Source organism: Gallus gallus, chromosome 15 (assembly GCF_016699485.2).
Source record: "Gallus gallus isolate bGalGal1 chromosome 15, bGalGal1.mat.broiler.GRCg7b, whole genome shotgun sequence".
NCBI lineage: Eukaryota > Metazoa > Chordata > Aves > Galliformes > Phasianidae > Gallus > Gallus gallus.
This window is the reverse complement of record NC_052546.1, coordinates 10,043,018-10,068,892: the sequence shown is the minus strand read 5'-3', so window position 1 is coordinate 10,068,892 and position 25,875 is coordinate 10,043,018. Positions and strand designations below refer to the sequence as shown.

General features: G+C 50.8%; 1 protein-coding gene across 6 annotated transcripts; it reads right to left on the bottom strand.

Moving 5' to 3' along the window:
• Positions 1-993: 993 nt before the first annotated feature.
• Positions 994-24,911, bottom strand: AIFM3 (apoptosis inducing factor, mitochondria associated 3). 6 transcript variants are annotated; one of them, XM_025155546.3, is made up of 22 exons: positions 24,859-24,911; positions 19,635-19,787; positions 15,492-15,705; positions 13,540-13,649; positions 12,950-13,059; positions 12,778-12,822; positions 12,093-12,189; positions 11,428-11,540; positions 9,921-10,007; positions 9,076-9,167; positions 7,944-8,074; positions 7,364-7,479; positions 7,018-7,089; positions 6,499-6,562; positions 5,967-6,043; positions 5,593-5,710; positions 5,269-5,367; positions 4,746-4,821; positions 4,271-4,330; positions 2,297-2,401; positions 2,123-2,186; positions 994-1,955 (listed from the first exon to the last, which is right to left on the bottom strand). In XM_025155546.3, exons 2-22 carry the CDS (start codon positions 19,663-19,665, stop codon positions 1,797-1,799), a joined length of 2,040 nt encoding a protein of 679 aa, XP_025011314.2. In that variant the 5' UTR covers positions 19,666-19,787; positions 24,859-24,911; the 3' UTR covers positions 994-1,796. The 6 variants fall into 6 exon arrangements, with proteins under 6 accessions (XP_025011314.2, XP_046757364.1, XP_025011316.2 ...); XM_046901408.1 differs by lacking the exon at positions 4,271-4,330 and having other exon boundaries at positions 2,166-2,186; positions 19,635-19,807; XM_025155548.3 differs by lacking the exon at positions 2,123-2,186.
• Between the last annotated feature and the right edge of the window lie 964 nt (positions 24,912-25,875).

Genomic DNA, 25,875 nt, shown 5'->3' with positions numbered 1-25,875 from the left:
CTTCACTCTCCTTGTGATCTTCAGCCTTCACCCCATCCCAGAAGGTGCCTCAGGCAGCAGCTGCTGCCAGTGCCTGGTCTGGCTGCTGCTGCAGATATTGAGGCTGTTGCAAGGCAGTCCTTAAGGGCCAGGCCCTGGTAAGGGACTCGAGAAACCAAATAAAGAGGATTTTTCTACTTGCTAAAGCCAAAGCAAAGCTGTGGAGCACATCACCCGGGCTGCTGGGAAGAAAGAGGGAGTGCTATGAGATCAGTGCACACCTGGCTGAAGCCCACCAAGGCCTCTCTTTTGGGGAAAAGCCCTATGCTACGTGGATATCCCAGGCAATGTAACAAGGTATGGAATAAATACAGCATGCTCTGAGTGTTGGTCTGTTACTTGATAAGGATAGTGCACTAAGGAAGGCTGATGGACCAGTAGAGAGGCCCACGAGGTCCTGCTGCTCTGTTTGGCCATATCTGGACAGGACATGCTTTTGCTGAAAAGCAAAACACACTGCAAATCTGCCTGGGAGGACTTCAGAGAATGGTGCCTTTGGGTGAGCAGAATGGTGGGTGCTTTGGAAAAGATCAGCCAGGCTCTGCTGGGGCGCACACAGAGCTGCTGTGAGGACACACAGTGAAGAAAGAAGGAGCAGAGCAATAGCAGGTAAATGATCCCACTGCTGCTGGATGGCATCTGACTGCCTCAGCAGCGAGATGCGTGATGCAAAGCCACATCTGCCCCTGGGGCATATGGATGCAGAGCAGCAGCTGAGCACTGTGCCCATGTCCCTGCCTACTGCCACCACTGGTCACAGTGCCTGGGATAAGCCTGACAGTGAAAGCAGAAGGAACCAAGCAGAGGTGTGACTGGTGGTGTCACCACCTGAGCAAAGATCTGAAAGTCTAGAAATAAAGATGAGTAGGACACGGGACACCAAGGGAACCCTGCACAGGAGGTGCAGGCACCATCTGGCCAACCTGCTGGGCTTGGAAGGAATCAGAAAGGGTCTGGATCACAACAGGAGCACCGCTTTCATTCATGGGGGTGGGTGAATCAAACTGAAAATAACAATTTTATGGCTTTGGGCTGAGGGTAATGCAGTGACAGGTGGGGAACAAAGCTCCCAAAGGACAGGACTGGAAGCTGTCCATGGGGGAATCTCACACCTGGCTCTGCTAGGGCTACAAACACAGGGCTCTGGACTTGCCACCTCCACGCCTAAGCAAGAGCCAGGGCCCTTCTGACAGCCAGGGGCAGCAAGCATGGCCACAGAGCACTGACACTGGCAGATGAGATGAGATATGTAGCCCTGTCACCAGGCAACAGGAAGAATATGTGATGAAGGACAGAGAACAACCAGAAATACTCCTCCAGCTCTTCTTCCTGGAGTAGCACGTCAGCAGCAATGTCAATCCTTCAGTAACCACTAAGGAGAAGGTGCGGTTGCTGGGCTCCAGGGGAAGGAAAGAGGATTTAGGAAGGGACAATGTGCTTGAGAGCATGTCCTGGCCACAGAGGGCGACAAAAGGCACTCATGCTCTTCATAGGGTGAAGGGATGTGCTTGGGGCTCTCGTTGTGCCGCTTGGAGAGCATGGATGTGGCACCCATCAGCACCGTGGCACCCGTGTCAGCAGTCTGCAGCTCCCTGCCAGCCATGCTGGTGCCAAACCCAAGGTCTGTTTTCCTGACTTTCCAGTGGGAATTCCACCTGCTGACCCCACACTCGGAGGCTGCGGGGCCAGGAGTGCTGGCGGCGGTTTGCATGCACAGAGCTGCTGGGAAGGTGACTGCTGGGTGAAAGAGGCTGGGTTCAGCCAAGTCTCAAGGGAAAATGACTCGGGTGCACTATTTGTATCGTGCCGTGGAGCTGCAGCCATCCCCATCTCCTCGAGGCCAGCGCAGCGTCAGGAGGTTGCAGCCACGTCTGTGTTAGGAGCCTTTCCCCGTGAGCCAGGACATATCTCCAGTTCTATGAAGACAAAAACAAGCAGCACTGTGAGCTTTCCAAGCTGTGCAGCACCCCTTCCTCTGCCGGCACCTCCACCCCATGCAAAACAGTTCAAGCAGGTTTGAGTTGCAATACAAGCACATGGCCATCATCAGCATCTCCATGCAGGAGTTGGAGATGTGGCGCACCTGCAATACCCCACACTGACCCAGGACCCAAAACTGAACGTACTTGCCGTGACGGACAAACAGCCTAAAAGGTGCAGATGCAGCAGGAGACAGAGAGAGAAAAGACATTCAGGGTTAGGTGGCCCTCTCCAGGCTCCTCCCCAGCCCAGCTCTTAGCACAGCACATGTACTTACTCCACATCACGCTTTCGGATGGCCCTGCCAGCAGCCAAGACCTCAGCCACCTTGGAGACAATGGGGTCGTAGTTCATGCTAGCCACAGCCACCACCTCATCACTCCTAGGGCCAGAGAGCAAAGAGGTCAGGGCAGTCCCAACATGGATGTCTCCATCACCCAAAAGCAACATGCTGGAGAGAGGCAGGGAGCAAAGGAAAACGTGACCTGTCCTGAGGTGGGAGCAGTGACTATGGTGTGGGACAAGGACAGAAGAGGGGGTGGAGCTGGTTGACCCCACTGTGGTCTCACTGAAGTTTGTGGCCTGGTGATGCTCACCAGGGTGCCTAGAGCTGCCTCTGTGCCATTGCGCAGGGGTGGGACCCCGGGCACCCAGGGGCAGCAGGATGGAGACAGATCTGGACACCCTGGCACATGGAGCAACACCAGAAGAGATGGAGCTGATGGTGGAGCAGCATGTATGTCCCAGACCATCGCCTGCCCATACCCCCGGTGCTGGTGGTACAACATGAGATCAAAAGGTAAAGGTCACAAAGCAAATGAGGAGGGTTCCTCTGTTCTGAGATTTGCAGAAGTCAGCCTGAGCATAAATCTTCAAAGTCTGACTCACAATTAGTAACAGAAAAAACAATGTAAAGATCAGGGAAGGTGCACGAGCGAGATATTAAACACTGGAGACATTGCTCAGGAAGCTGAAGTGTGGAAGCACCCAACAAACCAGGATCAGTCCACTGCCACAAGGAAACACCACCACAGCTTCCCTGTCCAGACTGGGAGACCAGAATCTGCTCCAGACTCTCTGGAGGTTTTCCACAGCTTATTCCACTTTTTACCCATTAATGCATGCACAAAATGGCAGGAGTGTGCAAAGAGCCAGAAAATCCTAGGCTGGATGCTGTTTTAAACTACACTCTGTCCTCTATGCAACTGCAAGTGAATCACAGAATCACTACGGTTAGAAAAAACCAAGATCATCCAGTCCAACCAACCATCAACCCATCATCACCATGCCCACTGACTCTTGTCCCTCAGAAGATCACTAATATCCAACATAGCCCCTAAGAAGAGCACCCTGGATTGGGGGTATCTGCTGGAACACGATGAACTCAGGTGCTATGGGACCCTGCACTGACAGCTGACCCAGGAGGTTCTCTCCCCACTGTGAGATGCTGTTGTGTACCAACACAGGCAACCATTTCCATCAGCAAGACAAGGGGCAGGTGGTCCTTCTGTGAAATAATGTGCAGGGCAGTAGTGAACTGGAGCACCTCACATCAGCAGTGGCTTTGAAACGTTTTGTTTGAGGCCAGGAGGAATCCTTTTTATTCAAGAGGTCTTTTGAGGCCATAAGGGTGCCCTTTCTGCAGCTGGGATGGGGAGCAATCAGAAGTCTTGGCCTAAAAGCAGTAAATTGCTGGGGATGAGCACCATCTGCACATGGCCTTCCCTTCTGTAGGGTTCAACGCAGTGGAAATGGGGTGCCATGAGGAAGGCAACTGCAGCTGCTCACTGGGTCTCCCAAAAGCTTGGGGTTGGTCTGTTCTGGTGGAGGTGCTGTGGTGTCCCATGAGGACAACTGCAGAGCACCCTGTCCCTTTCACAGAGCCCCAGGCTGACCCCTCAGCAGCTCACCCTCAGCTCTGAGTGGGGATAAACAGTTTTATTCTTCAAACTCTGGAAAAGAAAAGAGTTCTATTGTGAAAGCTGATGCTCAGGGCAGGCTCCAGCAATGGGCACCACCAGCGTTTCATGCAAGAACCAACACACACCAGAAGAAGAGTCTAAGCCAACAGGTAGACATGGGAAACAGGAGACGGCCACTTGGGGACAGCATCCTCATCCAAAAGCGTTAGCACCAGTAGCAGGACTACCACCAAGTGGCAAGAAAAGGAGGAAAGGAATGCTCCCAGTCACCTCTGACAGAGGCAGAGATGGGGCTGTGGCTGAGAGAAGCCCGCTGGACCCCTCAGTACCTCCAGCTCTCGGTGCACGGTGCCGTCCTGCCACACCAAAGCCATCTCCTGGGGCCCCTCCTGGGTGGCAGAAGAAGGCAGCGCTCAGCGCCCACCCTGCAGACCCAGTGTGAGGCCCTGCACCATGCAGGGGATTATTCACCTTGCTCTTGAAAGAGCTCCACAGATGTTTTATTAAAGTGCTCTGGCATTTCCTTTCTAATTAGGGTTGGGATAAATAGCTGCACCTGTTGTGCTCTAGGATGGAAAGGGAGGGTGGGAAGAAGCTTCAAAGAAGACTGCTGGAGAGAAAATACTCAGCACGTTGCTTCTCTAGTGCCTGGCATTAATGCATTTGTACTTGCAGTTTATTAACGCCCTGCAACCTCAGTGTCCAGATTGGAGCAGAAATGACTGGAAGAAGCTCTAGCAAAAATAATTTCCAGCCTAGCAGAACAAGCTGAGACAAATGGACATGGAGAGGAGAAACACTTACTTGGTATAAAATGCAACAAACTTCAATTCATCCAAGTCCCCTTGAATGACGACATCATCAAATCCTTCTCCATGGCCTGAAAGATGAAATTATGAGTGGGAGAAGCACTGTTGCTAAGAAAACAATTTCCACAGCAAATGTTATGCTCTGCTTGTCATTTTCTTAGTTTGACTGTGGAATTAAATACTGGTCTTCACTTCTTTCCTCTGGATACAGCTCTGGCCCTAGAAAAAGTGTTTTAACCAGAGCTAGAGTAGAGGCAGCCATCCTGCAGTCACTGAGAGATGGGCATTGGAAGACAGAGGGATCAAGAATCATCCATGCTTGCTCAAATACACGTATGTTCAGGGAGGCCTTCCTTGTCCACAAGGCCCTTCATGTCTTACTAAAGAAGAGATGTCCCTGCACATCATCCTGGGCCAGCTGAGAGGCTGGAAGTGGCCCTGAAAGGTGGCCATGATTTCTGTGACCCAAAATAGTTCCCCTGGCACAGAGTCCACAGCAGCCCCAGGGAATCCCTCACCTGCATATCGAATGCTTTTCCCAAACATTGCAGTCCACAAATAGGGGACTGTGCTGATCTCCGTGCCATGGGCCAGCATATTCAGTGCTGCAATACGGCCTGGAAGACAAGAACAAGCAGAGTAAGTGAGGAAGCTCTGAGCCCAAGAAGCACAGGGACAGGAGAAAATATATTTTTCCTAATGTTTCCTACAACTATTCTGTTTCCCTGTGTTCACTTGTCTCCTTCTCTTCCTAAAGGGTTGGAAATTTCCTGTGGATATGGAAAAGGTTCTTTCCCGCAAGCAATTTATTGTGCAAAGCGAAGGCACTCAGATGCACCTACCATGCATATGGGCCATCTGCCAGTGGGGGACATTCACTTTCTTATTGTTCCTCAAGGCCAGTGGGAACGTGACAGCATCACCAGCTGCAAACACTCCAGGGATGTTGGTCTGCATCATCTGATGGGAGGAAGCAGAAGGGCACCTTGGTGGGATTTTCACCCTACCTTGGCAGCTGGCAGGGAACTGTCCAAAGTCCCCCGGGCTGGGAGGTGTGCAGATGTGGACACCCACAGCACCAAGATGGCTGGGCTTTGCAAACCACACACATGGCAGTATCCATAATCTCAGCATCTGGGGACACCGTCCCCGTGCTGGTGGCTCAGAGCCCAAGGCAAGCCTAGCTTGGAGGAGCTGGCTGCACCACCACACTCACCTTGTTGACCACGATGAAGCCTTTGGAGTCAATGTTGATGCCACTCTGCTTGAGAAATCCTGTCGCTGGCACTGCGCCTGTGGGAGAAAGCAAAGGGCCTTTTTTCCTCTAGATTCCACAAAGTGCTCTGTTGTGGAGCAGTCAATAAAGCAACACCCCAGGAGAATGAAATACAAATCTTGTGATTGGTCCAGTTTGCAAAGTGTAGAAAAGTTACAATTAGATAGAGATCTTTCTCTCCACGAGTGTAAAGGAGAAAAATACCCTCTTATAGTCCTCCAGTTCCATTTCCACTACTAGCAGAGCAAACCACCACTGGCTTGATGGGCCTGGTAGTCCTCAGTGTGCTCTAGGCCACCCTAGAGGCTTCCCAGTGTACCCTAGAGACCTCCCAGGGCCACCTAGTATTCTCTAAGGCACCCTAGAGTACTACCAGAGCTCCTCATCTTGCTCTAGAGTGCCCCAGAGGCTTCCCAGTGTGCCCTAGTGTATCCAACGACCTCACAGTGTACTCACAGCAATGGCCCCTTACCTATACCGACAACACAAACATCCGCGCGCAGGACCTTCCCACTCTTCAGCACCACCTCCTTCAGCTTTACAGGAGAGAGGGGGAAAGTGCAGTTATTTCAGAGTCAACAAAGTAAAACCCTGTAGCAGCAGCAAGCCAAGCTAGTATCTCACTTCATTTCTGACATACAAGTTGAGTACAATCCCTTATAATGGCAACAAGAGGAGTCCTGGGGCCCTCTGGCGGAATCCTGCAGGTGCTTTCAAGGGACAGGGTTAAAGCTTGAACCAGGAAGTGTCCCAGCAGCGTTGCCCTTGATGCTCCCTCTGCCCCTCCAGGATCTCAGAGCAATGTTACCAGTGTTACCACCCCAAACGCCATGGTTGGAGCACACTTCCTCCTGTGGGCTGAGCCCAGGAGTAAAAATTTCAGGGGCTAGGAAAGAGTGCATAAACCTGGCCCTGAAGGAGATAGCAGACCCACGGGGTGACATGTGGGGCCGTAGCCACCTTTTGTCTCTCACCCACTGCCACACCGTACCTTGCCCTCCTGCTCCCGGAGCTCCGACACCTCGGTCTGCATGTAGAACTTCACCCTGTGGCTCTCGAACATCTGTGGGAAGAGTGGGTGAACCTCAGTCCCCACTGCCCCATCCCACTGTGGAGTCCCATACCTGCACTGCAAGATACCTCATACCTCCCATACCTCACCCACGCACACCCCAGAGAGGCTCCCATCCCAGTCTTTAGAGGGCTTGCGCCACGGAGCACCTCTGTGGCTCCATCAATAAATCCACTCTTAAAATAACTGCACCCACAAGTTACTGAAACCAGCAGAACCCACTCATTTCACCAAAACCAATGCCAGGACAGGCAAGCAAAGTCACCTTCATGACAGCGCGGCCAACTCTCTCTCCAAAGAACTTCTTGAATGGGACCTCCTCCAGCTCCACCACGGACACCGAGTGGGCCCTCTCTGTGAGGTAGGCAGCCACCTCCATCCCTGGGGAGCACAAGCACATCCCAGTGGCCCAGTGAGGTCCCTGCACCCAGCCCTGGGCCACACCACTTTCATAGAACCGCTGAGTATCGTTTGGGATTTATCATTCATATTAATCTATTCTTAGAGGTGGAAACCATGGGAGGGCCTTAGGGATCAAAAGAAGCAAAAGGTCCTAACAATGTCCCAGCATGCCACAGGAACCATTTGTAATGGACCTCGGATGAAGGAAGAGAGAAACATTCCTCGTGGCTGAGAATGTTTTAGAAGTAAGGAGCGACTGGGTGAAAACAGCCCTTGTGACCTCAGCATTTTTTCTTCTTTAGGGATTTTTGTTGACCAGTTTTGGTGCTTTGGAAAGCTTCTGCAATACGTTTTCCTTCTATGGGAGTTTTTGGAAACAGTTCTCTTTGATGATTTGCAGTTTGCAATTGGTCTCTCAAGCCCCATTCAAAACAAGAGCTCACCAAGGAAGGAAGCGCCCACTATAACCACGTTCTTGCTGGTGGCCAACTTCACCACACGGTTCGCATCCTCCGGTGTCCGGATGTTGAAAACATTTTCCACTTCCTTGCCCTTACAGCTGAGAGCTTTGGGCCTGAAAACACAAATGGAGGGCCATCTGAGCTTGGCCTATCTGTCAGCAGCCCACCAGGACAAGGCAACCAGACGCAGCCAAAACACCACGTTTTGCCACATTTCTCTGCAAAATCACCCGGGCTGGAGACATAATATGCAAAACCCAAATGCTGGAGGACAATGGCAAGAGCCCTCAGCCCCAGCAACAGCCCTCATGCAGCTGTTTAGTGAGACAACCCTACAGGGTCAGGATAAGCTCTGCGTAGGGAAGTGGAGCATGATGCAGGATGGTTCCTGCTTTGTAATTCTAAGTTTAACTGCTGTCATGCAGCAACATTTTCAGAAGCCCAGTGGGACACAGCCAACTCTGTCCTTCAGCAGAAGCTCTGGAGCCAGATTTTAAAGGTTTTATAAGCCTGTGTAGATGCAGCTTCAGTAGCAGTTTAATCCTGTCATCCCATGCATTTACTGGGGCATATGTATTTTTAAATATCCGGCCCTTGCCTACGCGACTGCCATCTGGAAATGGGACTGAAGATCCTAAATAATTCAGGTACATTAAAAACACTTACCCAGTGTACTCGGAGCTTGTACATGAGGGATTTTGAAATTATTTCCAAAGGCTTATGCACCTCCATAGGTGGTGGGTGCATTTGAATGCAGTGCTGCATTGCCCAGCATCAGCCTACCAACTGATGTGGCAGCAGCACATGTTTGCAAGGAAACCAGGCACCAGACCCAAAAGATCTTAAGGTTGGCCAGAAACGAAAGGTGGAAATTCCAGTGGATGTATTATTTGATTCTCACCTTTGGTTGAGCAGATACACCCAACACAGCTAGAAAGAGAGATACAGTCCTATCCAATATGTGTTTGCTGCCTTTTCTGCAAGCATTTTTGCAAACAAATTTGGTTTCTGAACTGAAGTACCATGTTTGATCCCTTATCCTCAGGCACAAGCTCCTCAGATTCTCAGATATAATAGTTTCTCTTGATCTTTGAAATGTTTCTCTGTAGCTTACGTGTTTCCAGTCGCTATCAGCAGTTTGTTATACTCCATCTTAAATCCATCCTTGAACACAGCCGTCTTGTTCTTGATATCCACAGCCGCAGCCTGAAATCATTTCTAAATCATGTTAAAGGATGAAATCTTAGGTACCCACTGAGACGCCACGTGCTGAGCCAGAGCCTGTCCATCCATGTCTTAGGGACATGGTTATTGAGCAATACTGGTGGTAGCACACTCCAGGCTTAGGATTACTTCACTGTGAACCTCAACTCTGTGAACCTCTCCAAAAAGTCAACACTTGCACTGTGAAATGATAGATCCTCGAGAGAATGGTGATGCTCTGCCTGGCCTGGACAGTCTAACAAACTACCATCTGGCCTCTTTCTCTGCAGAACTCTCATTTTCTGCTGCTTCTGTTCTACCCATAACACAGGCTTTAATTTTTAATTCTTGAGTAGTTCTCTTGTTTTTAAGGTTTGGTTCCTATCCGCAGCTCAGCCAACCCAGACCTTATATCACTCTAGTTGACTTTGTCAAATCCTTGAAGATCTCCCAGTATAAATAAAATAACAGGAGAAAATATTTAATTTATCACTTTCTGGGTGCTTGCAGGCAGACTGTCCTGATCAGAGGCCAGCTGGTCACCCCAAATCCTTGCAAGGATGCTCAGCAAGTGGTAAGTAAGAAATGACAATCAATGTGGAGTTCACCCAGGGAAGAATTGCATTCATTCTGGTTCTGAACAACCACAGACTGAGCTCTGGGGCACAGAACAGCCCAGGGAATGAGGGAGACTCAGCATTTCTGTATCAGGAGTCAGCAGGTAAGACCACAATGTTTGAGTGGGACTCTCCTTACCTGCATTTCAGTCAGGACTTCAATGTCGTACGTGCGGAAGAACTCCTTGGGGCGCAGGGCGATCTGCTCTGGGTGGGAATCCATTGACTACCAAAAAAAAAGCACATTTTTCTGTCAACAGCTGTGAGTTGAAAAAGCAACTAGAGCAACACCTGCTGCCGACTCAAGGTCACTCCCAACAGAAACCATTCCATGACTCTACGACTCTGATCTGAAATCAGTCCTTATGGCATTTGTTAAGAGATTTCCTCCATGAACCAAAGGCTTCACCACCTGCACCCTTAGCACCAGCTGCATACCAAGGATGGATGTGCAAAGTCCTTCATCTCTACTTGGTTGGGAGCAGGGGACACTCCCTTCCCATGACTTCAGGTAACTGTGTACTCAGAAGAAATGTGTACCTTAGGTCTTGAGGCAGGTGCAGGGTCATATGGGTTTTACTGCAAATTCTTTAAACATTTAGTGTTTACTAAGAGAAAAACTTCTGACCCCATGGCTTGAGAGTGCAGGTTCCCATGCTGGTGTGAGAGGAAGGCAGCATGGAGCAGTGCAGAGGCCCTGAAGGCTTTGCTGCTGTCCAGTTCTGGACACCAAGGAGCTGGTCATGGTCCAAAGGGCACAGAGGGGAGCAGTCTGAGGAAGCTTAGAATGGACTGATAACAGACATTCAGCAAGAGGAAGGGCAATGATGCAGTTTCAGGAGGCAAGAAGCCTGTGGCCTACAGCTTTACCTGCTACTCCTCTAATGGATCTTTCCAATGCCGTCAAAAAGCCACATGTATCTTTGCATTCCTTTGAAAAAAGCTTTGTTTTGGGGCTGCAAGCTGAGATAGAAGCTCTGATTGCTGAGTACAAGCTTCCCTAGATAACAGTATCCCTGACATAAAGGGGAATGCACACGCTGCCTGTTCCTTTTTTAACTCCTAGCTTCAAGACCTTGCTGTTAAACCTGAGTTGGTGTCTGGTATTAAGCAAAGCCTTGGTCAGAAATAAAAATGTGATCATTCCTGCCTCTACAAATTGGCATTCAAAATGGAATGTATGCCAGAAAAAAAGTGAACTCTGCACAGAGATCAAGTTATCAAGTTGGAATGACAAGCAATACTCATAACTATAGCAAGGAGCATCACTTTTCTATACCAATCACTTTTATATATAACAATTACAACAAGGATCATAAGAAACACATCCCAGTAGATTATACCATTTGTTTACAAGCCCCATTTCATTCCTCTAAAGATTTTGATTGAGGAACACCGTAAGAGGATCCATCCAGGAACAAGCAGGCCAAGATAGCTGCTGTTAGACCTATGGAGAATGCCCTGGTTTCTGTGCTGGTGAACCCTTGCTCAGAGTTTGTACAACTCCCTTTGGAAACTTCTTCCAACTTGAAAGATGGAACTTTTGCGTTCCATCTTTCAGGATGAATTAAGAAGAAACATAACAGTGCAATGAGTAGAAATACCAAAAGGCAATTTTTGAAAGTTGTACTCAAAGTGGTACAAACCTTGCTGAGCTTTGGTCTGTCGTAGGGCAGGTGCCTGTCCATCGTGCACATTACAATCCTGTCTGAGAAACCCTCCTGGCGCAAGGTCTCTGCACAGACTAACCCAGCTGCACCTAAGAAAGAAGGAAGACCCACACCAGCCATGCATACATTGTATCTGATGGCCTGAATCCTTTGCCCCTACGAACTCAGGTTTTGGTAGAAAGAACTCATTCAAACCTACATGGATTTCCACAGGGTCAGTGGGGTATACTTCTGAGCCCAGCAGTGCAGTACAGCAGTTGGCAGCCCTCAGCAACATAACACAATGGATTGTGGTATTCTTTTCCCACCCTGCTAGCTTTGGAATCTCCTTTCCTGCTCACCAGAACAGACTTTGCAGCTCCTCTTTGGCTTTCAAGTCCTTGGACTTTTAGAAATTGCTAACTGCATGTTGGTTTAGTATCCTGCTCTGCAAGCTGTGTGCCTTACCTAAAACATATTGTGTCAGCACAACTACGTGGGGTGCCTCCAGACTCCCTTCTTTCAGATACCTCACTTCAGTTTGGAGTTCCACATTTGGTTATATGAGACATACTGCTTAAGCCAGTCTGAACATCCTGCTGTTCTGACACCCACGCTGGGAGGGGACACACACTGCTGCCCCAGAATGTGCCACTCGTTACCTGCACCGATGATCAGCACATTGGTACTGCTCAGGTTGTAGTTGCTCAAGGAGATGCACTTTGCCATCATCTTTGTCCTCCTCTGTGTCTGAAGAGCCTATGCCACCAACAAGAACAACAACAGTCATTAGCCAGGCAGGAAATGGGGGCAACTACCAACCAGGGAACACCCACATCCTTGCACCCTATGAGGGCTCCAAACCCATGCTCAACCAAGTGCCTTCCCATTACCCGGTGCACTGCGCCCTTCCCAGGTACAAAAGAAAAACGTGTCTATTGCTGTCGGCAGATTCATGCAGAGACAAAGCACTGGGGAAAAAAAAGACAGGAAAAGCAGCACAGGGGGACCGTTGTGTGATCCTGGAGTCAGCAGGGGAAGTGGAAATGCAAAAGTTCTATCAGGAACTTCAGCTTGCACCTGAGCACATAATGCCTTTAATATTCAAGGAAGCTGATGGACTATGTGGCCTGCATTGCCACACCGTGTTCAGGGGCAGCTGATGAGGCCAAATGGCTGAGAGGAGAGGACTGTTGCTTGAGACTTTGGGTTTCCCCATTCTGGATGCCCACATATCCATCTGCTCTGACGCTTCTTCCCCTGCCAGAGAGCCTGAAGAGGAGCATTCCCACGTAAACACACAGACCCAGGCTCTGGCTTTGCTCCCGGGGCAGCTCTGACTCTCACCTGCTTGCTTGCCCGGATGTACACCTTCTCCTTCTCAATCTTCACCTGAGGGTGACAAAGAGCAGCAGTTTGCAGGACAGGGAAGAGGTGTGAGGAGGGCCCACAGGCCCGTTCCACCTTTGCTGGCCCCACACTTCCACAGAGGCTGTGCTGATAGGAACAAAGGTCTCACCTGGAACCTGGGCAGGCTGTCCAAGCCAGGAAAGTCCTCAATGTCACCAGTGCCAATGTTGAAGCAAGCCCCATGCCAGGGGCAACGGACCCTTCCTTTGGACAAAACCCCTGCACAAAGGACAGCAGAACAGTGGTGGCACATCCTTGCTTGCAGGGATGGGCTGCAGTCTCCTGGGTTCTGCACTCAGGACTGTAAACCCAGCACCAGCCCGAGCAAACTGTGCCTCAAGCAGAGCATCCCTTAGAGCCAGCCTACTTGAGAACAGAACCTGATGCAACGTGGACTCTACAAGCTGTCAGGAAGTCACATGTCCAGAGCAACAGGGTTATTCCTTGTGTTTGCTCAGGCACTGCTGCCTTGGACTTTGGCTTTCCCTGCCCAAAGGAGCTGGTTTGTAGCAGAGGAAACTGCTGTCACCCCACTGACACCACAGACATGTCTTTTTTTTGCTGCTGAAAGAATTACACCAGCCCAAAGATGAGATGAAGCAGAGCAAGAGGCACAGCACTGCTCCATCCCTGTGGCTGACTGCTTTGCAAACACTTTGCTTCCCATTTTGACTCACACAGCAGGGGGCACAGACTGACCTTTAACCAGCGGGGCCCCATAGTGGGGGCATTTGTGTCCCATGGCATAGAACTCGCCACCTTCCTTGATCAGCAGTGCCTTCCCACAGCCCAGGTCCACCTCACGCATCCTAGGAAGAGGAGCACAGAGAGACGATGGTAGAACTAATGCCATTCCCTCACCTCGTGCTGCAACCCAGTCCCACCCTGCCCACCTTCCCCTTCCTCCAGCCCACCTGCCATGGGCTCTGGGTGGCTCACAGGTGTTGTCAGCCCTGCCCCAGGCAAAAGCACACCTGTGCTGATCATGCACCCTGCCTGCAAAACCAAAAACAGCTACTGCAGTGCCCTCATCTACTGGATACGTGGTTAATGATGTTATCACTGCTGGAAAGCAGCATTTCAGAACATCATCTAGGTTGGAAAAGACCTTCAAGATCATCAAGTCCAGTCATCAACCTGACCTAATGAATCCCAGCACCAAACCGTGTCCCTTAGTGCCACATCCACTCCCAAATACCTCCAGGGACAGGGACTCTGTTGCCTCTCTCGGCAGCCCAGTCCACTGCCAGACCATCCTCTCCATGATTAAATTCTTTCTGACACCCAATCAGAACATCCCCTTGGCCATTTCCTGGCATCCTATCCCTTGTCACTTAAGACAGGAGAATGACCCCCTCCTGGTTTCAACCTCCATTCAGGTACCTGTAGAGAGACGCAGAGATCTCCCACTTGCCAGCCCTGAGACACCCCATGAAATCCAGAGCGAAGTGCAGATATGGGGGGAAGCAGAGGGGCAGGGAGCTCATTCTGCTTGCCCTGGGAGCCATCTGCCCCCCCAGCTGGCAGCCCCACTCCCAAGCAGGACACTTGGCTCTGGGATGTCCTTCAGTCAGCACAACTCACATAGAGCAGTACAAGTCCTGCTGCATTCCTCAGCACTTCAGATAAAACCTGTGCTTCTCGTTAAATGACAACCATAACTTTGTAGGGAGATAAGATAAGTGTGAGAGTTTACAACTTACCCAAGGAACTGTGTGATCTGAAAGAGGCAAAAACAAGAGCTGGCATCTCAAAGGCAATACACAGGAAGCTGCAAACTCCCCATCATGTGCTCAGTCCCAAAGACCCAGAGGGTGACAAGTGCCTCACGGCTGTGCTGACCCCACGGGGGGCACTCTGTTCTCTTACCCTTGAAATCAGCACCCTGAAGTATCCCTCTGAGTTCCAGAGGAGGAAGGGACTCCTCTGGCCTCACCCATTGCTTATGAGCCATGAGACCTTCTCACATACCTCTACTTCGAGCTAGACACTAGAAGAGCCATTCTCAACTTAAAATGTCTACCTGCTGCTGGAAGGTTGCTGTAGTGCTTGGTAACAGGTTTCAATAGTTAAATGTACTCACAGCTGGAGTGTAAGCTCAGATTCCTGACTGATCCAGTTTCCAGCCTTTGCTTTAGCAGTTGCCTGTTTGACCAAAGAGCTTTCTGCTACAGCCAGGTAAGTAAAGGACAGATGGTCTTAGAGATCTTTCTCAACCTTCATGATTCTTACACACTCCTCACCCTCAGCAACTTCTTGCTCTGTTGTACTGCACATTTCCAGGCAATGTATTTATCTAAGCCCTAGTTTTCCAACCTCCTTCTTGCAACAAAGCAGAGCACACTCTTTTAGGAACGCCCCAAACATGGCCAGCAGAAGTTGTCTCCATGAGCACCCAGCATCTCCTTGCTGCAATAACCCCAGCAGCCATCAGGCTACATCTGCACCGTGTAGAGCTCAGAATGGTGAGCTCAGACCCTCAAGATCACATCGGTGGGGTAAAGAGCAGTTGGTGTCACTCACCTATGATGGTATTTACTAAGTTAAATTATCATCTCAAGAAACTGAAGAACCAGGCAGAAGGTTTGGTTTTGGCTCTAAGCTCTCTTCTGGGTTTTTTAAAATTACCTATGAAGATTTTAGGCACTTACTGTCCGTTCTCCAGGTCCTTCACATGGCACACAGATGCTTCCACTACGTCCTTTGGGTTGTGGTAGGGATTGCTGGCAATGGGATGCTCCTCAAGATGGTAATGCCGGGCGGTCCCATTGACTTTGTAAACCAATGGGCTGGCTTTCCCGTTGGGTGACATCTCCTCCTTGCTTCTCTCCTTCTCAGGTATCACAACCTCGATTTTCACTTCAACTGCAGGAACAAACAGAAATCTTCATTAAAACAAAGCCTGAAGTTTTGCTGCCATTCCACCTCTCCCTCCTCCCTTGGATTTCAAAAGGGGCTGGCAGATGTCAACAGAATTGACATTTTTTGTTGTCTTGCATGGGAAGATAAAACATCTGATATCAAACTTGGCTTGATTACCCAATTCCATTATTCCACTGCTCTTTCTCAGCTGTGCACCTTTTGCATGCATAAAGTAAATACTCTTGCAAGTAGGCATTAGTCACTGGTGCAAAGCAATCCCTCTGTCACTCTGTCTGTCCTGTTTAATGGAAAATAGCTTCAGGCAGTTAAGTGTGAGCATGCCAAGGCCTCTAGGGCTCAAAGAGACTTAAAAAAAAAAAAAAAAAAAAAAAAAAAAAAAAAAAAAAACCTCTGTTGGTAGATAACATTAACTGAAAGAGAAAGCCAACACTGCATGGTGTATAAAACTGCTTCATTAGATGGTGTTAATAAAGAACCAGTATTAAAAATGCTCAACACTATTTCTGCATGAGGTTTTCAGCATGGAGTGAATCTTCAGCAAAAGCAAGAATTGTCTGGTTTATTTAGGTTCAAACTATTTAACAGGTTTGACAATAAAAGATCCCTTGGTCATAAAGTCAAGTAATGGCTTCCTAGAAGAGACCAGAAAGCTGCTCTCCACAATGAGAATCCCTCATACCCATGCAGTGGTGTGGAGAGGTCCAGGAGAACTGTGCAAACCCTGAAGAACGTGAAAGGTCCTCAGGAGATAAGAAACACAGATTGCTTGCAAGGATTCTCCTCGGAACACTGGATGCAAGGGCCAGGGCAAGCTAATGAGAGGAGATGGGAAACATCTGTGATGGAACTTGGGGCCAAGAGAAGAGGGCCTTGGTGGTGGGGACTGGGATAGGAAGTTCAGAGAGCCTCCTACCAGCTCCTCTCAGAGCTCTCAGAGCCCATCCCAGACCTCCCAGACTCCATTGTAGACCTCTCAGAACTCAACCCAGGCCACCCGGATCCCACCACAGGTCTCCCAGACCTCCCAGATCACATCCAAGCTGGTGCAAGAAGTTGTAAGACCTGCACTGAATGAGGAAGCTGCTGCACTGTGAAAAAGAACAATCTCAGGGCAATGAGACTGCTTCTGGGAGTAGCAACACAGGGCTTCTGTGTGAGGCTAATCAGCTTACTTAAATGCAAATGTCCACAATCATTAATGGCCATTAATGGTACCAGCCATTTGGCCTTTCCTTGGGGGCACAACTCATTAGAGACTCTGAGCATCACTGAGGTGCCACCAAACCCCACAGAGCAGGGAGATGGCCACAGCATGTGCCTGAGAAACCAGGCTCTAACATCTCAAACCTATCATGCCAGGTGACAGCTGCGAGTTTAAAAAATGCATTTCATGTCCACATCTGTCAAGCAGGCATAACGTATCTCTTTATCTCCTAAGCACCTCATGAGACTAAAGTCATTAATATTTATAATAAACACCAGGGGACATTTATAGTGAGCTGGGGATAATTGCCAGAGACCAAAGAGCTGTCCCAAGCACGTGGGAGAGTATTTCACTTTCCCAATCTTGTAAATGTCACAAACAGGGAGAGCTGCACAGAAGATAAAAATTAAAACCCACAACCCAAAGAGGTTAAGGAAAGAATCAATGAGTAGATTCAGACTGATGAAGGAAAGTTGACATTTTGCTCAGCAGAGAAGATGGCAGAGTTGAGAGAAGTGATGGAGATCAGCGAGGTCAGGACGTGCTCCAGCCCTTCTGCTGGGGTCAGTCAGGAGTTGCCCCTTGCCCAGTTCAGGATAAATCTGCTTTTCCCCTCTCAAAATACTGGAAGCAGTGGGTTGTTCCAAGAGGTGTTCTGTGTGCTGTGTTCCCGTGCTGAGCCAAAGGAAATAGATAAGAAGTGAAATTCCACTGAATTACTGACTCATTGTATTGTGGGTCGTGGTGAATGTGGTGGACATGGTGGATGCCATGGAATATGCTGGGATGTGGTGGATACTGTGGGATGTGGTGTGATGTGAAGGGCTGTGGTAGGATGTGGTGGAACATGACGGACATGGTGGGACGTAGTGGGATGTTGTGGGTTGTGGTGCACGTGGATGACATGGTGGACATAGAATCATATAATACGACATACAACATCACAGGATGTGCTGGGATGTTGTGGACATGGTGGACATTATGGGATGCGGTGGAATGTGGTGGACAAGGCAGGAAGTGGTAGACATGCTGGGGCATGGTGAGATGTGGTGGGAGGCGGAGTGATGTGGTGGGATGCAGAGGGATGTAGTGGGACACTGTGGGTTGTAGTGAGCCGTGGTGGATATGGTGGATGTGCTGGATGTCATGGGATGTGATGGGATGTGGTGGGATGTTGTGGACATGGTGGGATATAGTGGGATGTGAGGGGGTATGGTGGGATGTGGTGAGACATGGTGAGATGTGGTGGGACACGGTGGGCACCTGGCTGCTGCCCTCTCATTTTAGTGGCCTGCAACTTGAAACCATTCTCATTAAAAATGGTAGAGCTAATCACAAAATCACGAGATAAATGTGCCTGGTTCCACCCTGCCTCTCCAGGCATTACCACCTCCCAGCAGCCAGGATAAGGGCAGTGAGGCCCAGGAACAGCCTCGACACACAAGCCCCCACACCCTCACAAGCACCAAAATAGTTATGCAGAGACTGGGAACCAGGCTTCAGAATGGTGTCTGGGGTCACGCGACTGCAGCACTGGAGATAAGAGATTACGTCACTACTTGAACGCCAGCTCTGAATTAAACACTGGTATTTATGTCAGTGCATGCAGTTGTTTGCTGCTGCGGGTCTCCTGCTCTGGTTTTCTGCCCATCAAAAGGTCTTTCTGGCATGGAGAAATGTGAGCACAGCATGAAAACCAAGCGTCACAAAAAGGTTGTGAAACATTTGCCAGCACCATCAGCATCTGCAAATCCGTATCTGTTTATCTCGGTGCACTTGGAGGTTTTATAAGCACTGGGGTGAAGCATTGCAGTGTGTGCTAACAAGGGGCCGGGGAACTGCTGTCAAAGCCTTCCAAAGGCTGCTAATCAGAAACAGAGCTGCAGAAGGAGTGTTCCATTACAGGGTGGCATTCTCAGCCGCTTGCCCTGCTATGCAAATACAGCTCGACACAAAAATATGCAGCTCAGGAAATGCGCCCGCAGAGCGCTTTTATTCCTGCATCAGCCCAAGATTAAACACAATTTTGCTGATGGTATACAAAATAAAGCGGAGCTGCCAGCGGACTTTGTTGCAAGTTTATTCAATGGAGGCATTTATTCCTGGATGTGCTCTCCCTTTTCAACAAGGAAGGCCGCAGAGTGGTTCTTCACTAGAGGAAAACTTACAGTGAGTGGGAGGATAGAAACTTGACCACAGTGTCCAATGCTGTGTTCCTTGGGCACTGCAATGACCACGGAAATAATGTCTGCACAGGGCAGAAGCCAACCTTCCATTTCCTCTTTGCATCTCAAAAAGCCTGTGTGCCCATGCCTTGCAAAGCCAGGATGGCTGGCTGGGACGCTTGGTGGCTCACAGGCATGACCCATATCACACCAATATCTCAGGTCCTTCAGGCTGCCCAACGGTAGGAGCCCACCTGGCCCCAAGATGCTCTACAGGACTTTGCAGGGTGAGATGGGAGATGTCCCAGCAGCCTCTGGACAGACTGCAGTGAATCAGGGCTGGGCACATGCCAGAATCTCCACCAGAACCTCCTGTGCCCCACACGGCCCCACAGCCTCGCAGGACTCCGGCCAAAAGCAGAGCACAGGAATTCAGGAGATTAGCAGGCGGTAATCCTCCCTGCAGGAGCGGAGAATTAACATTCCCCAGTGGTGCCCGTGGAGTTGCTGCTGACCTACATCCCCTCATCCCTCCATCTCACCTGGCTTGGGCTTGGAGAAGCATCCTCCCATGGCGAGCAGAGCAGCACCGCGCTGGGCACGCAGCAGGGATGGTGGGCAGAGCAGCGAGGGGACGGGTACAGCCTCGCATGGCAGCCGCCCGCTGGCACCGGGCCTCAGGCGTCCTTCGGCACCTGCATGGGGCAGAAAAACCCTTCTGAAGTTTTAAATCACCGGCGTCACTTGGTTCATCTCCAGGCTTTAATAACTTTCTGAAGCCCTGCCTTTGGGAAGGCTAGAATTAACCGTTTCATAGAATCACAGCATGGTTGGGTTGGAGGGGCCCTTACAGCCCCCCAGGCCCAACCCCTGCCCTGGGCTGGCTGCCCCCACCAGACCAGGCTGCCCAGAGCTCATCCATGGCCTGGAGCAGTACTGGGGATGGGGCACATATGAGGTTCATATGGGCCCACCTCTCAAGCCTGTGCAGGTCCCTGTGGATGAGCCAGGAATGTGTTGTGAGAGCTACATCCAGTCCTCAAAGAGCCACAGGGTTTGTGCAGTGCTCCCAGACAAGCTCATGTGCAGAGGGAATGGAACAGGGAAGAGCCAAGTCACTGAGTGGCAAGGGCGAGAGCATCCAAGGAGAGCAGCATGCCAATACTTATGCAACAGCAAATGCAAAAAAAAAAGTCAAGGAAGGAGGCACAAAGATGCAGAAGATTTGGGAAAAATACAGCAGCAAAGTCACATGCAGTATCTGCTATGCTGCTATGTGGATCTTTGCCAAAACTCACAGGAAGAAATGGAAAATGGTTTTGTATGAGAGAGAGTCTCAGCTGCTGATGTATCAGTGATATAGGACAAGAGTTTACTGTAAAGCAATAAAAGATACCATGCAAAGATTCCCAACCCTGCAGAGATGCCAATGCACAATTGAAGGCTGCAGGACTCCTTTCAAGCCGGTCTGGCTGGTTTCTTAGGGGTTTGGCAGGTGCCTGCCCATTAGTATTGGCCATTTGAATGAAGTGAATGCTTTGTTTGGGCCTTCAAGGCAGCAATCTGAAGCAATCCCCTGTGTAGTTCCCCTACTGATGGTCCCCGCAGGCCCTTTGGAGGGATAGGCTGTGCCTGGGCTGACCCTTGGGAGAGGCTGGGAGGTTGATAGATGCCTGACGTGCCCATGGTCAGTGCCCTACATGGGCCGTGAGCACCATTTCAGCCCCACAAGCAACAGGCTGAACCTCCCATCTGGGAGCCCCACAGCCAAGTGTCCCTGTAGAGCCACAGGATCCTGGAAGAGCTTTGGCTAAAAGTCCTCTGGATGTCAGGTCATCTCATGATCTCCCCACCTCTGAGCAATGTGAGATAATCCTATCTAAGCTTTGAACAATGGACCTTGGTGAGGTGAGAAATCCCACAAACACCTGGAGATCCCCATGGGTACCAGACCTCTCAGACACATATCAGTAGAAAAGGATGTCATCCAATGGATGACAAAGAACATGGATATCCACTCATGGCAGCTGGAGACTGCCCCAAGCTCCCCATCCACACCTCTTGCACCAGATGTAGAGCTCTTAAGAAATGAGAAGTCAAGATGTTCAAAGTGATATCACCATCACAGCACTCTCATAGCACCTACTGGTCAGATGCAGGGCCTGGGAAGGATTTTCTTTTTCTCTCAGGTCTGTCACTTCTGGAGTACTTTGCCACTGTCCATGGCTGTGAGCACGGGCCTCGCCTGGCTGAGCCATTTCAGGTCAATGATTCCCTGCTTTGCAGGACCAGCAATCCAGCTGTGCCCTTGATCTCTCAAGCACTATTCCCCGTGGCAGTTTTGTTTATCTAGCTCTCAATCATTTGTAGCACAGATATTCACAGGGAATGTCCTAGAGCTTCAAGCTCAACAGGAGATGCTATTTTTTAACTGCCTCTGCATAAAATAAGATTTGTCTTTTTATTGCATTTCTGTCCCATTGTTTGCAAACATACCCCTACTTCTGACTCAAGAACTTCTCCCTTCAGAAGTATTACCAGTTACTGCAGATAGTTTTTGGGCTCACAGTATTTAAAGATCTCAGCATCTTCTTCTCAGGACTTGCTTTGTGGATGTCTCTGAAGAGTGCATGGTCTGAAGAGAAGGTTCCATGCCATGCCTGGGAGAAGAACATCAATGGCGGTGTCTGCCACAACAGAGTTGTTGGAAGGTCCATGATGTCTATCAATAGTGCCTTTCTTCCAACTTATCCAGGTAACCACTTCTCTGGAAAGCCAGATAAGAAGGCCTTCCTTCCAGAAGTCATCCTCAGCTAAGGCCTGCTCTGGCACCCCAGGCAGTCATGATAGTGCTGGAAGTGTTTTGCTCCAGCTCTCGCACAGACATCTCCAGCAAAGCCTCAGTCCACATTTGCTTCTCCAAGATGATGGAGCAGATCCTCCTGGAAAACAATGCTGAGGCCCATGTAAAACAGAGAGGTGACTGGTTACAGCCAACACATCTACACTAAGGGCTCAAGAGGTGGGCCCATGTGCAAAGTCCTGCACCTGGGCTGGGGCAATCCCAAACACACATACTGGTGAAGAAGAACTCGGTGGTATTGGCTGACGAAAAGCTGAACATGAGCCAGAAATGTGCTCTTGCAGCCCAGAAAGCCAACTACATCCTGGGCTGCAGCAAAAGAAGCATGGTCAGCAGGCCAATGGAAGAGATTGTCCCCTCTGGTCTGCCCTTGTGAGACCCAATCTGGAGAGCTGCGTTCAGCTCTGGGCCCCCAGCACAAGAAAAACTGGACAAGAATGACCTGCTGGAGCGAATCCAGGGGTGAGGTATGCCATCCCTGCTCTGCAGCTGGGAATCCAGGGTGAATCTCCCCAGTCCCAAAACTGTCTGCTCTAAAGTGCAAACAGGAACGTGTGCCTTTGCCAGGGAGAGAGATTTGGGTTTGCAAGCTGTGCCCCGAGCAGGAGCTCAGGGCACCTGATGGCACCATCCACACTTGCAGGAAAGAACTGGCTCTGGCTCTGGTCCCTGCTGTGGAAAAAAACAATCCTTGATCCCAAACCTCTCTATATCTACTGCAGAGTTCCCTCCTTGCCAGCTCTCTGTGTGTGCACAATATTGTCTTCCACACAGAGCACAGTGGGAACCACTGAGCAGTTCCAGCAGGAGACCTGTTATGGGCACACCCTGCAAACAGAGCGGAGCACAAACCCCACCATGGTGGTGACCTCCACTGTATCCCATCCCATCCTATCCCATCCCACTGGCCATGTCCTGGGGCACAGAGCATCTGCAGCATTTCTGTTGCAAACAGGGAATGGAGGGACAAGGGAGGAGGCAGGAGCATATCCCTCTCATGCTACGGGCTGAGAGCAGAGCCAAGTGCTGGGCTTCCCAACTGCACCCAGAGGTGCAGTGCCAAAAGCCCCCAGACTCTACTCACTGAGTCCTAGACATCACTGGGCTCCAACCCGGCTAGCTTCACAGATCCACTACATGACACCAGAAGGACCATCCCCAAACAGCACTCCCCTGACAGTTACAAACCTCCTATTTCCATCCTAAATGTACCCATTTCTCCCTTCTATTGCACCGCACCACCCTCCATCCCCAGCAGACCTTTGCTCTCCATGGTTCTTACCCCAGATCCACACCCAGGCACCATTTTGCACAAGTGAGCTCTGGTGTCCTTGAACAGGGGCTCTCCATTTCTCTTATTTTTCAGAGGATCCTCTCTCATGTGAGCCAGAGCTACACAGTGGTCACCCCACTCTGACAGACCCCCCCCCGCCTGGTGTAGCAATGCTAACACTCCTCTGAGCTCCTGGGGCTGGTTCTTGGCTCTGTCTCCGGAATAACACGGGCTGTGCTGCCAAGGAAAGCAGAACTCTCCTCTGGATGCATGACTCCAACGCAGCCCAGGTGTGGATAGAGACTCGGGAGTCCCGAGGCACTCCCAGCACCCCACAGATCACACTGTGCATGATGTGTTGTCAGCCCAAGCCCTGACCCGGGGACAGTGTGGGGGTTGGAAAGAGCTACCAGGAGGATAACAGAGTCCCACAGAGCAGAGCAGAGCTGGGACAGCATTTTTAGAGCAGGTCAAACTTGGGCTTCTAGGATAATTTGACGGTGAAAACAGACAGATCTCCATCTCGGTGTCAGGAAGCACTTCTTTCAGGAACTACGCTACCTAGGATGCACGCACTCACATAGAGCAGCCCTACAGCACAGCTGGAGAGGGAAATGCCCATGTTTGTGTCACCGGTCCCATCCCATCTCCAGGATGCTGCACCTGACACCATCACACTGCCACGCACAGCCTGGTGCTCAAGCTGGGAGGGATCCCCATCCCGCTGCACATCACCAGCTGCAAAGCTGCCACAAACGTGCCCCTCTGGCTCCTGGAGGAGTGTAGCAGCAATGTCAGACTGCAATTAGCCACAACTGTTCTACCGGCTGCTGCTTCAGCAGTTTAGAGGCTCCAGGTTAAAGGCTCATTCAGCAGCGCTCTCATCGCCACCGCTCCAACGTCTCCTCTGCAAGCTGGATGGAAAATGTTCTGACATTAATAATTAAACGAGAGATTTGGTCCAGATCTCAAAGGTACGCCCATAAATGGCAAAATGCTGAAAAGCAGCCCAGGTGCGGGCTGCTGGATGCACAACTCCAAGTATTTCACAACGAAAAGAGGTTCCAGTGCTGTGTTAGAGGGAAGTCCTGCTTGCCACCATCACCATTTCACCACTGCACAAGTGTGTTTGCTACCGAAGCAGCGCAGGAGTTCATCACGGGAGCTTTTTCCAAGCCTAACAGTCAAGCACAACACCTCCACATTTCTGCTTCCATGCATCACTCCGGGAATATGACGTCCACTTTCAGAGGGGACCGCACGGCTCCCGGCTCTCCCCATTTGCTCACCAGAGGCACGTTACCCTCGCATGCACAGACCGCTCCGCTCGCACCTTGCCGGCCCCACCGCGGCTGTGCGCCCAGCTGGGTTACACTCCCCGAATAGGGACGAACAAACTTGCAGGGCACGCTCAGCGTTCTGCTGTTCCAGCGCTGAGAAACGCAGCTTTCCTCCCGCAGCACCGCGGCCCGCTTGCTCGGTGCTATCAAACCCCGAGCGCTCGCTGCGGTTCCGAACCACCCGCGGTGCTCCCGCAAAGCCGGTACCAGGACCCGGAGACAGCGCGGTACCGGCAGCCCCCCGTTTTCCCCGCGGGATGCTCCTCCCGGAGCCGCAGCCCGGCACTTACCTGGGCAGCTCCCGGCTCGGCACCGCCGCACCGCGGCATCGCGGAGGCAGGAGGGAGCACGGCCGCCCCCGGGCGGGTCGGGGCGGGTCGGGGCGGGCCGGGGCTCCGCTACCTGCGGGCACCGAGCGGCGCGGAGCAGCACGGAGCGGCTCGGCCGGGCACCATGGCACGGAGCGGGCAGTGCGCATGCACCGGCGGCGGAGCTGCGGGAGGGTGCGGGTGTCCGTCCGTCCCCGGGAGCGGATGACAGCGATGGGGAACGGCTTGGAGCTGCGTCAGGGGAGGGTCAGACAGGGATAGGGAAAGGTTCTGCCCCAGAGAACGGTGGGCATGGAACTGCTCCCATGGGCTGCCGGCGCAGGGAGCGTTTGGACGCTGCTCGCAGACATCAGGTTTGGGTGGTCCTAATGTGGAGCCGGGAGTTGGACTCTGTGACAGACTCTTGAGCAGGATCCGTTGTGACAGGACAAGGGGAAATGGTTTCAAACGAAGAAGATTGGATATAGGGAAAACTGTTTTGTTTTGTTTTCTTTTGTTTTGTTTTTTTACAATCATACAATCACAGAGTGGTTTGGGTTGGAAGGGACCCTTAAGATGATCCAGTTCCAACCCCCTGCTGTAGGCAGGGACACCTCCCACTGACCAGCTTGCTCACAGCCCCATTCAGCCTGGCCTTGAATGCTTCCAGGGAGGGGGCATCCACAGTCTGTCTGAGCAACCTGTTCCAGTGTCTCACCATCCTCACAGTAAAGAATTTCTTCCTAATATCTAGTCTAAATCTACCCTCTCTCACTTTAAAACCCTCTCTCCTTGTCCTGTCTCTACATACCTTTAAAAAAAAGTCCCTCCTCAGCTTTCCTGTAGGCCCCTTTTGGGTACTGGAAGGCCAGTTAGGGTAGTGAAACACTGGCACAGGTTGCCCAGAGATGTGGTGGATTCCCCGTCCCTGGAGACATTCGAGGTCAGGCTGGACAGGATTCTGAGCACCTGATGGAACTGTGGATGTCCCTGTTCACT

Bases quoted from the DNA above. Each gene is read 5' to 3' on its own strand.
- AIFM3 (XM_025155546.3), bottom strand. From the start codon at position 19,665: ATGGGAGGATGCTTCTCCAAGCCCAAGCCAG. The intron at 11,541-12,092 runs GTAACGAGTGGC...CTTCTTTCTTAG, and splicing joins TGTGCTGATCATCGGTGCAG to GTGCAGCTGGGTTAGTCTGT. The intron at 5,711-5,966 runs GTGAGTGTGGTG...TCCTCCCATCAG, and splicing joins GCTTCATCGTGGTCAACAAG to ATGATGCAGACCAACATCCC.